The sequence below is a fragment of the Lithobates pipiens genome, unplaced genomic scaffold (assembly GCF_037356315.1).
Source record: "Lithobates pipiens isolate NorthernLeopardFrog02 unplaced genomic scaffold, aLitPip1_a1.2 Scaffold_8, whole genome shotgun sequence".
NCBI classification, from domain to species: domain Eukaryota; kingdom Metazoa; phylum Chordata; class Amphibia; order Anura; family Ranidae; genus Lithobates; species Lithobates pipiens.
This window is the reverse complement of record NW_027507903.1, coordinates 617,663,043-617,675,179: the sequence shown is the minus strand read 5'-3', so window position 1 is coordinate 617,675,179 and position 12,137 is coordinate 617,663,043. Positions and strand designations below refer to the sequence as shown.

The following is a 12,137-nucleotide window of genomic DNA, read 5'->3' as shown; positions in this document are numbered from 1 at the left end:
CCTGGCCATTAGTGGCCAGGAAAACAGCCGATCAGACGGATCTGTGACTGATCGGCTGCACTGGAGGCCAGAGGATGGATCTGGGGTCTAATAGACTCCAAACTTCTCCATAAAGAGGACCTGTCATGGCCCATGCTGTCACAAGGGATGTTGTTCATCCCTTACGATAGCAAAGTTAAAGCAGAGTTCCGCCCCCCCCCCCCCCCCCTTCAAAAATTAAAAGTCAGCAGCAACATATACTGTTGCTGCTGACTTTTACTATTAGGGCACTTACCTGTCTAGGCATCCAGCGGGTTCCTCACCCAAGCCGATTCTTGCTGGTGCCACCATCTTGGCTAAGGGAAACCAGCAGGGAAGCCTTGCGGTTTTCCTACTGTGCATGCGCAAATCGCACTGCACTCTGAATGGGCTGGCTGCGGGGAGGGGGCCGAACTTCCGGCCAGAAGTGTGAGTGGGTACCTGTCTACCTTTGAAAGCATGAGATCAAGAAAAAAAAAAACACACACAACACATTGATCTCATGCTTTCCAAAAAAAATGTGATTCAGTTTACAATTGCCTTAACCAGAAGTGACGAACTGCTTGTGTCTTCCAGTCTTCTAGACCAAAGAGATGACCAGGGACATTCCAGTCCCTAATCAGTTTTATGATCAGCTGGCAGAACTGCTGGCTTGAGTGCTGGGCTCCCCAGAGAGGCACCGGCCCGGAGACTATGACCCCCTTGCGCTGCTTGTAAAAGTGTCCAATGGCTAATCAACCACTCGGATCACTTTTACAAGTTAGGGATTCGCTGGCTGAAAATTTTAATACCGGGTTATGGCTAACAGCTGCAGCCATGGCCCAGTATAACCACTTGAAAACAATGACGTACATGTATATGATTGTGAGGTAAGTGGTTAATAAAACTGGAGATTTTCTACTTTCATTACTAAAAAAAGAAAAATTCAGCTAAAAAAAAAAAAAAAAAGAAAAAACTCAGGCAGTAACAGCAGATATGCATAAAACTTTACCCGCAAGATTTCCCGGCAGATGTACGCAATACAGTCTTCCTTTAGGGAGTTCCCCTTCGTGTTCTTCACCAGATCGGTGACCGATCCCGCACCGCAGAACTCCATGACCAGCTGTGAGGAGACACATAGGATGTTACCACGCCATTCATCACCATAATAAAGCATGCTACGTTTGGGTAGAGAAAGGTATCATCTATATGCCTTTTCTTTCTAGTTGTCCTTATACCTGAGGGGGACAAAGCCATGGAAAATTACAGTATAACTATATCTTCAGCACAAATTTATATATATATATATATATATATATATATATATATATATATATATATATATATATATATATATATATATATAAAAACAGTATAATGTCGGCAAAACCACTTGCCTTATCCTATAAGCAAATGGTTGATACTTACTTTTAACCAGTTGGGGACACTAGATATGCTACACATGATCAAAAAACAAAGTGGTAGTAAAGGGGAGCAGAACTGTGATGTGAAGAGGGTCTGTGGACACTGATGTAAAGAGGTGGACTGTGATGTGGGGGGGTTGTGATGTGAAAGGGGGACTGAGGACACTGATGTGACTAGGGCTATGACATGATGGGTAGATTGAAGACATTGATGTACGGGGATGGGGGGTCTTATATGTTATAGCGCAAATGTGAGATTCAAACCTCCGTTAAGGAAAAAAATGTACTGAATGGACCTCTGTAAATTTTAAATTAGGGATCCCGATTTAGACTTAAAACCCAATGACAGGGTTTTGTGAGCATGGATGAGTAAAGATTTTTTCCACCAAAATCTTTTTTTACATTGCACCACTTTTTCACTTGCCTTTGACCAGGCAACCCTTCCAGCAAGTTCTGACAGCACAGACAATGGTAAAGGTAAGCAGAAAGGAAAGCATTCAGTTGCTTCTTTTGCAGCTTTTACACTTGTTTTATATACAGTATGTACTCTTTAATGACAGGGTTACTTATGCCTGAAGCCTGCATATGCGCTCACCCATAGCTGGTCGTCATTCCCTGGAGGACTCTTTTTGATGAAGGCTCCATAGTACGTTGCGATGTTTCGATGGTGGGAGTACTTCTTCAACATGTTAATCTCCTGCTTGATCTCCTCTTCTTCATCCTAATCATAAATCACAGGAGAAAGAACAGACACAAATGACTCCATCTTGTCCTCCCATCCCAATTTCTATCTGAGGGGGTAAGAAACCACTCTGGTTTCCTTGAGTCCTTTGTGCCCCCAGTGTTGTGCTATGCCTGCTAATTTCTAACATATGTGGTGGTCCTGCCCACATATGGGGGGATACTGGAAACAAGCTGTCTAGATCATATATGTTGCAATGGGGTCTCCTCTGGCCTTGGACCCCACAAGCATGCCTTCTTGGGCTGCTGTATTCTTGCCTTGGAGAAGTCATCCATTCATTCAACAATGTAAATTAACTCTCTATTGCTCAGAAAAGTCTTGCTAAATACTGGATAAAACCGAAAAAACCCTAGCTTGGTGGAACAGAAGAGTCAAAGTAATGCTAGTCTCTCAATAAAAGCTGATTTACATGAACAGAGGATGCCAGGGAAATTTAACAGAACCTGGGATAGGTGGATGTTACATGAAGAAAGTCTATCATCTGAGCGCTCATAACTGGTGGTTGATCCTCACAGGGCAAGTAAAAGACATGCCAAAACCTTATATATTCCTGCTAATTCTAAACAAACATACGTGGTGGATATATTATTCCGGAAGTGCAAAATTTGTTTATTTTCTAGGAAGATCGTTCGTCTCATTAAAAAGCAGGACTTGATATAATAAGGAACATGGCAAATGCCAAATTAAAGGAGAACTCCAGACGGCTGGGTCTTGGATGATCCAGTGCCCGTACAGTTAAAATCTATACACTGCATGTGACAGAGGAGGTATCAAGATCCCCATAACCTACCTACGTCAGAGCTGCAGTGGAAGCTGAAAAAGGAATATTGGAACAATATACTTTACAGGTCTTGTAAAATGAGTTCTACACAAGAAAATTCCGGCCGTCCCTTCTGGCAAAGACAAGTCAGATGGATTATACACAGCCTGATCCAAATGACACTGGAAGGCTGTTTTATTCCACATACAACACAAGCGGTTACATAAGAATTCTTCTTACCTCAGTCACGTCCATGACCTTGATGGCGGCAAGTTGTCCCGTCTTGACATGACGGCCCTGAGATAAACAGAGGAGAGAAGATCTAAGAATGCTGGTAATGATCATGCAGAAAAACAACCTCTCTTACATGCTGTATATGTACAGTATCTCACAAAAGTAAGTACACCCCTCACATTTTAGTAAATATTTTATTATCTTATATCTTTTCATGTGACAACACTGAATGACACTTTGCTACAATGTAAAGTAGTGAGTGTACAGCTTGTATAACAGTGTAAATTTGATGTCCCCTCAAAATAACTCAACACACAGCCATTAATGTCTAAACCACTGGAAACAAAAGCGAGTACACCCCTAAGTGAAAATGTCCAAATTGGGCCCAAAGTGTCAATATTTTGTGTGGCCACCATTATTTTCCAGCACTGCCTTAACCCTCTTGGGCATCGAGTTCACCAGAGCTTCACAGGTTGCCACTGGAGTCCTCTTCCACTCCTCCATGATGACAACACGGAGCTGGTGGATGTTCGAGACCTTGCGCTCCTCCACCTTCCATTTGAGGATGTCCCAATAGGGTTTAGGTCTGGAGACATGCTTGGCCAGTTCATCACCTTTACCCTCAGCTTCTTTAGCAAGGTGTGTTTGAGGTCGTTATGTTGGAATATTGCCCTACAGCCCAGTCTCTGAAGGGAGGGGATCATGCTCTGCTTCAGTATGTCACAGTACATGTTGGCATTCATGGTTCCCTCAATGAACTGTAGCTCCCCAGTGCCGGTAGCACTCATGCAGCCCCAGACCATGACACTCTGAACCAAACACGTTTATCTTGGTCTCATCAGACCACAGGACATGGTTACAGTAATCCATGTCCTTAGTCTGCTTGTCTTCAGCAAATGGTTTGCGGGCTTTTCTGTGTATCATCTTTAGAAGAGGCTTCCTTCTGGGACAACAGCCATGCAGACCATAATAATTCAGTGTGCGGCGTATGGTCTGAGCACTGACAGGCTGACCCCCACCCCCTTCAACCTCTGCAGCAATGCTGGCAGCATTCATACATCTATTTCTCAAAGACAACCTCTGGATATGACGCTAATCACGTGCACTCAACTTCTTTGGTCAACCATGGTGAGACCTGTTCTGAGTGGAACCTGTCCTGTTAAACGGCTGTATGGTCTTGGCCACAGTGCTGCAGCTCCATTTCAGAGTATTGGCAATCTTTTTTTTTTTTCAGATCCTCAGAGAGTTCTTTGCCCCCCCCCCCCCCCCCCAAGCCAAAATTTACACCCTCCCACTAATGAATGCCCTCTTCCCATGTTAAAATTTAACCTCCCCCCCCCCTCCCAAACCACGAGTATAGAAGTACAGATCTCCACCCCACGTCCACCAGTACAGATATCCATATCCATATCCACTCCATAAAATCCACTCCCCAGATCAAATATGTCACATGATTGGAGCAAAGGAGGAGCTAAAAAAGGATCCCCCTGCTCTCCAAACTGCTGCAGCCTGTTGCTTTAGTCTCACAGGGTAGCTGGAGATTATCGCTACAGACACTTTTGGGGGGGGTCAGTATTGTCTATAAATAATTGCGCAGCTGGTCTTTTCTCTATTACCAAAGGACTATGTTGAGGAAGAACAGATATAGAGAACGAAGCAGAAGCAGGGAGCTCTTTGCACTGCAGGTCCTCAGGTACTGCTTCCCCTGCAGCCAGGAGAACAGACGCACAGTAGTGACCTCACTAAAAGTCACTCAAAACATTGGGATGCTAGCAGTCAGAGGCAGCAGTGCCCTAGATCAGTAGTCTCCAAACTGCGGCCCTTTGCTTGCCTTTTTCTGGAACTTGGGGCAGTATTCCTTCCACTGATAAGAGGCTTTATTCCTCCTACTGACACCAATGATGAGGCACCTTTCCTTACACTGACACCAACAGTGGGGCATAATATCACCAACTGACATCAACGGTGGAGCACTAATCCTCCCAACAATTACTTCCACTGAGACCAACAAAGGGGTATTAGTCCTCCCACTGACACCAACAATGGAACATTATTTCATTCCACTGACACTAAAGAATGAGTACTATTGCTCCTCCTACTGACCACATGCACTATGTACTTTTTTAATTCCTACATAGCCTGAAGAATTGTCTACTCCCACTGATGCCGGGACATTTTCTACTCCCACTAGCTGCAGTCTGGCTCCCCTAAGGCCTAAAGGACAGTAAACTGGCCTTTTGTTTAAAAAGTTTGGAGACCCCTGAGCTATATGATCTCACACTGCAGATATACATTTATGGAGGCACAGCAAAATATCAGGAGGATTTCCAGACTAAAAAGGTACATTTTTCAATGCACTGCTTAAAGAGGAGCTGCAGGCTATCCCCCCCCCCAATAAATTAAAAGTCAGCAGCTACAAAAATTGTGGCTACTGACTGTAAATATAAAGGACTCTTAACTGTCCAAGAATCCAGCAATGTCCTCACCCAAACCGATTGTTCAATCAGTTTTGGGTGCAGGCATTTTGTGGCTTCACAGCCTGTTTCCTACATATGCAAGTCGTGCTGCGACCTGTGAATGGTACCGCAAGTCTTCCGGGACCTGTGATGTGTCCTAGAAGACTGCGGGGGAAGGAGGGGGCTCATCATCCAGCTCAGATCAAAACAAAGTACCCGTCCTTCCCAAAAAATGGCAAATGTGGCAGTGGGGGGTGCAAACCAGCATATCTTCACCTGGGGTGGAGCTCTGCTTTAACCTGGCCCGTAGAAGGATTTCGAACAGAAATTCTTAGAAACAAAAAAAAAAAGTTAGAAAAATTGGTACGAATATTCTCAAAATTCGTTTGTCATTTGAAAGATTTTGTTTTGCTTTTAACATGTAATTTTGGGATGAATGGACTTCATCAATCCAAAACTATATACACGGTTAGAAATTTGTATGAGAAAAATTTTACATCCTGCGCCTTCGAATTTTCCCATCACTGTGGTCGAAAATGAATGCCAATTTGAGCCACTAATGATTAGAAAGACAAAATTTCTTAGAACCTTCTCCCCCCAAGAACTTTAGTTTGAAATTCTACCCATCTATGGCCTGCTTTAGGCACAACTTAACCAGCAGTCCCCTGCAAAGCAACAAATCTTCACCCTTTCAGTTCAGGTCCACTCAAAGAGATCCTGCATTTAACACATTAAAACCCCTTTCACACTGGGGGGAACCGTGCGTTTGTGGTATATCGCCACTCGTTTTAGAGGTGCTTTACCGTTAAGTGGTACTTTTGAAACCACTTTTCGGCCACTAGCAGGGTGCTTTTAACTCCAAAAAAAGGTTAAAGAGGAGTTCCCATTCTAAAAAAAAATCCCAGGGTCCAGCGAGGCGGGGGATCCAAGCCCTGCTCGTCTCCCCCTCCGTTCGGCGGCGCCGGTATTGTAACTGTGGCTGGGGCACCCACTGTTCATGTGCGAGCGGCGCTGCGTGCCGTGACTGGCTGCGCATCATCTGGGACCTGTCACGTGTCCCAGATGATTGACAGGGAGGGGGCAGAGCTGAGCGCTTGCTGCGCCGAGGGGAAGTGATATCACCAGCCCAGGCACTGAAGGAGGCAGACTACGAGGGACCGCCTAGCAACAGCCATTTAGAGTTTGAGTGAAAAAAAAAAAAAAATCCACATTTTTTTTTTATTAGGAACACTGATGCCATTTTTTTTTTAAATGCCAACTCCACTTTAAAAACTCCTGTGTTGCGGCGCTTCCAAAGCTTTTTCTAATGTCCCCCAAGCGCACTGCCCAGAGTGAAAACACCCATTGCAATGAATGGAGGCTGTTTTCAGGTGCTTTACCAGCTCTATTTCTAGCGCTAAAAATGCATGAAAACTGCCTCAGTGTGGAAAGGGGTCTAACACTTAAAGCGCATCTCGAGACAAAACTTTTCTTTTTTCTAGTTTTGAATAGAGCTGGGATGGTAAAATATTTCTGCCGAGTTTTTTATTCCCGTCCATGAGCCTGCTGGGGAGAGATCACCTTACTTACTATACTGGTAACAGCAGGAGGGGAAATAATTTGAGAGGATGTCACTGGGAAGAGAAGACAAAGACCGTAAACTGAAGGACCCTTCCCTATTCAACTGGGAAGAAAAGTATTTTGGTTGCAGATGAACCCCTCTGGAGACTGCAAATAAAAGCCTAAAGAGTCGCTCTCATCCCCACCCTGTAACAAAGCTAAAAAGTAGAATGTTTTGGCTGAAGTTGGGCTTCAACCACTTCACTACTGCTCTCCGTTTAAAGTGGTTGTAAAAGGTAAAAAAGGTTTTATACACTAATGCATTCTTTGCATGAAGGTAAAAAAGAAAAACCTTTCAATATCTGTTCCCCCCAGGCTCCCCTTAAATACCTACCTGAACCCAATCGCTATCCAGCATTTGTGCGTCACTACATCAGAGCTGCCTGCCTTTCCTCTCCCGTCTCTCTCAGGAGGCTCAGCAGCAGCGGGAACCATTGGCTCCTGCTGCTGTCAATCAAACCCTGCGAAGAGGGAGCAGGAATAAGCCGCACTGTGTGGGTTAATAGACCCACACAGTGCGGCTCAGAAAGGAGCCCGCACAAGTGCCCTATAGCAAGTCGTTTGCTATGGGGGAACTCAGAGAAGTGAGGAGCCAAGACTGCCAGCAAGTGAGCCCAGAAGAGGAGGATCAGGGCTGCTCTGTTCAAAACTCTTGCACAGAGCAGAACAGTACACAATGTGTGTTATTTTAGAAATTTTTAAAAAAAAAAACGTTTACAATCACCTTAAAAGATGCGGAGCAGTGGACAGTTATTTCTGCATGCCATTTATAAACAAAAAATACTGCAGAAGAGAAAGAAAGAAAAAAAGAAGGATGCACAAAATATCTTTGCTGGCCAGTGTGCTCATGAATGACTGCTTATTACCGCTCAGATGACCGCAATGTACAGAGCTGACCAGAGTGGCACTATACCTTGTGATCACAGTAAATGGACAAAAAGTCCATAGTCCTTAGTTCATGTTGGGAGCAAACAAGAGAAAGTGGCTACGTTCCTATACAATGGGACTATGGACAAACGTAGCCACACTCTAAACAGGATGTTGAATCACAGCAGCCATAAAAAATAAACTAATTTAAAAGAGCAAGAAAAGTTAAGTTTTTCGAGTTAAGAATACAAATAATATTTTTTAAATCAGAGTTTAGTGTCACTTTAGCTAAAAAAAATAAAAAAGAGACAATCCAGATCTTCTGAATGGCAGGGCTGCGTGGCAGAGCTGGTAAAAAGTTGTGCGTTTAGCTGTTTCTCCAGGGTCCAACTTGAGTTCTGCCTCTATATCCAACATTAGTTAGGCCCAATATAGAATATGCAATTTAGTTTTGAGGACCAGTTTGCAAAAGAAATGCCCTGAACTGAAACAAGTGCAGAGAAGAAGAGCCAATAAGAGTAAAAATGAATAGGGGTATCATTCTAGCGAAGAAAAAAAAATTCTGCTTTCCTATAAAAAACAAAATATAAATACAAAACAATATTTATAGATTAGGGCAAAATTTTAATTTATTATTCGATTGGCTTTAGAAGGAATGTTCTCCATCCATTGGGAATGGCATCCCAAAGGACCAATATAGTAGATGTCAAAGTACTGGCACTGCACAGCACTACAACGCACATGAGATTGGTGCGCTGTGAATGTTTTTGGCTGTGTTGGGGTGAAGGCGTTACCTTGTCCATTCAGGGCAAGTGACAGTCTGTATGTAAAAGGTACCCCCTACTGACAGATAATTGACTTTCCAGTGCTCTCTTGGTGAATCTTTCTTCGTACAGCCAGAACGAAAACCCCCAGCGTCGGCTGCTGTCAAGCCTATGAGGATAAAGGAAGTCACTTCCTCCATTTTGGGACAGTGCTGGGGCCTAGCGATTAGCTGAAAGACCAAGCACTGGCACATAAGTGGTCACAAGCTCTCCCATTCACAGAAGCTCTGGTTGAAGAAGCAGAATAAGTGGGATGAAGCCCTGATCAGGTGAGCAGCAGTGGGTGGGTTGTTTAGGGTTGAAGATTCTTTACACAAACACCGTCACTTTGCCCCGAAAATGGGAAAGTAAAAGGTAATTATTGGGTTTTTGTTTTGTTTTTTTGTTCAGCTAGCAGGTTTCCTGGGACACCAAAAAATAAATAAAAAAAACGTGTCTTCCAGGTCCTCCGTCGCATTGATATACAATATCAAACAAAAACCCCAAAAAGTTCAAAAACATAAAGAGAAGGGAGCCACCAAATATCAGGGGTGTTGAAATTAATCGTAGCATCGATGCATCGCGATTTCACCACCCAAGATGCGGCATCGATGCTACGACTTGCATAAATTGATTATATGTCGTCACCCGCGCACTGCTATATGCCTCACCGATGAACCGAAAGCAGCCGAAAGAGCTGTGGGCGTTAGCTGCGCCTCTTTTCCCAACCCCCCAACGGCATCCCCAGCCGCCTGGCGTCAACGTGCGAGACACGTGGAGTGAGTGTCCCCCAGCTCCCGACAAGTCATGACCCAGTCCGGACTCCCCAGAGCCTTCCTCCTTGGCTCATCTAACACTGTGTGCAGTGTGCACACACAAGCTGCCTCTATCCTCCTTACAACAGGCTGCTGTGGGAGACCCGAGACACCAGACAGCCGCGGTTGTCCTCAATCCTCCAGTCCCCCTCACAGGCTGCTCAAGAGTCGTCATCATGAATATCCGGTACTTGCGGGATGCACCCGGGCAACATTTGATGGGGCACCGTAGCGGCAATTGATGGATCGCGGAATAAAATCGTGGACAGGATAAATTGTAATCAAATTGAATCGCGAGGCCAGTGAAGATGCGTACCCCTACCAAATATACTATCAAAGAAGGAAAAGAAAATGCAGCTGACAAAACTGCTTTGGCTTCCCCACTCTTCCTTTTTTTTGGGGGGGGGGGAGGCCCCCCAAGTTCCACCACTTTGCCTCACCAGGGAACATTGGATGGATAAGTATTTTCAGCCTCAAATATTCTAAATATTGCTAAGAGGACTACAGTCTCCCTACAGACAGTATATAGGAACATGCTGCATAGTACCGAGTGCCTAATCTTCCAATATATGCTGACCCCCTCAAGGATGTGGGGATGCTACTAGTAGAGAAGTGATTGAATGGCTTAGTATTTGAACTGAGCCTTATATGCCTGTGCACCACTGCGTTATTCAGTGGACATATACTATACAGTGCCTTCGAAAAAGTATTCATGCCCCTTGAAATTTTCCACATTTTGTCATGCTACAGGCAAAAATGTACCGGTAAATGTATTTTATTGGGATTTTATGTACTAGACCAGTGATGGCAAACCTTGGCACCCCAGATGTTTTGGAACTACATTTCCCATGATGCTCAACTACATTGCACAGTGCATAAGCATCATGGGAAATGTAGTTCCAAAACATCTGGGGTGCCAAGGTTCACCATCACTGTACTAGACCAACACAACATGGCACATAATTGTGAAGTGGAAGGAAAACGATAAATGGTTTTTAAAAATGTTTACAAATAAATATCTGAAAAGTGTGGTGTACATTTGTATTCAAGCCCCTTGAGTCAATCCTTTGTAGAACCAGCTTTCACTGCAATTACAGCTGCAAGTCTTTTTTGGGGATGTCTCTACCAGCTTTGCACATCTAGAGAATTACATTTTTGCCCATTCTTCTTTGTAAAATATCTCAAGCTCTGTCAGATTGGATGGAGAGCATCTGAACAGCAATTTTCAAGTCTTGCCACAGATTCTCAATTGGATTTAGGTTGGGGCTTTGACTGGGCCATTCTAACACATGAATATGCTTGTAGCTCTGGCTGTATGTTTCGGGTTGTTGTCATGCTGGAAGGTGAACCTCCGCCCCAGTCTCAAGTCTTTTGCAGACTCGAACAGGTTTTCTTCTAAGATTGCGCTGTATCAGCTCTGACCAGCTTCCCTGTCCCTGCTGAAGAAAAGCATCCCCACAACATGATGCTGCCATCACGTTTCACGGTGGGGATTGGGTGTTCAGGGCGATGTGCAGTGTTAGTGTTACGCCACACATAGCGTTTTGCTTTTAGGCCCAAAAGTTACATTTTGGTCTCCCCTGACCAGAGCACCTTCTTCCATATGTTTGCTGTGTTCCCCACATGGCTTCTCGCAAATGGCAAAACGGGACTTATGTCTGTCTTTCAACAATGGCTTTCTTCTTCCCGCTCTTCCATAAAGACCAGATTTGCGGAGTGCACGACTAATCGTTGTCCTGTGGACAGATTCTCCCACCTGAGCTGTGGATCTCTGCAGCTCCTCCAGAGTTACCATGGGCCTCTTGGCTACTTCTCCGATTAATGCTCTCCTTGCCCAGCCTGTCAGTTTAGGTGGACGGCCATGTCTTGGTAGGTTTGCAGTTGTGCCATACTCTTTCCATTTTCAGATTATGGATTGAACAGTGCTCCGTGAGATGTTCAAAGCTTGGGATATTTCTTTTTATAACCTAACCCTGCTTTAAACTTCTCCACAACTTTATCCCTGACCTGTCTGGTGTGTTCCTTGGCCTCCGTGATGGCGTTTGTTCACCAAGATTCGCTAACAAACCTCTGAGGGCTTCACGGAACCAGCCATATTGATACTGAATTTACATTACACACAGGTGGACTCTTATTTACTAATTAGGTGACTTATGAAGGCAATTGACTCCAGTAGAGTTTACTTAGGGGTATCAGAATAAAGGGGGCTGAATACAAATGTACGCCACACTATAACAGATATTAATTTGTAAAAAAAATTGAAAACCATTTATAATTTTCCGTCCAATTCACAATTATGTGCCACTTTGTGCTTATCACATAAAATCCCAATAAAAGACATTTATGTTTTTGGTTGTAACATGACAAAATGTGGAAAATGTATGAATACTTTTTCAAGACACTGTATATGGATATAAACACATAAATGCCCTTCTCTTGG

General features: G+C 44.1%; 1 protein-coding gene across 9 annotated transcripts in view; it reads right to left on the bottom strand.

Annotated features, from left to right (window-relative positions):
* The window catches only part of MINK1 (misshapen like kinase 1), a 247,232-nt gene that overhangs the window by 128,387 nt on the left and 106,708 nt on the right, over positions 1–12,137 (bottom strand). For all 9 annotated transcript variants that reach the window (XM_077470708.1, XM_077470707.1, XM_077470714.1 and 6 more), the window contains exons 3-5: positions 3,164–3,220; positions 2,017–2,142; positions 1,010–1,120 (exon numbers count right to left, since the gene is read on the bottom strand). In XM_077470708.1, coding sequence (XP_077326834.1) covers positions 1,010–1,120; positions 2,017–2,142; positions 3,164–3,220 — 294 coding nt within the window. The remainder of the gene's footprint in view (positions 1–1,009; positions 1,121–2,016; positions 2,143–3,163; positions 3,221–12,137) is intronic.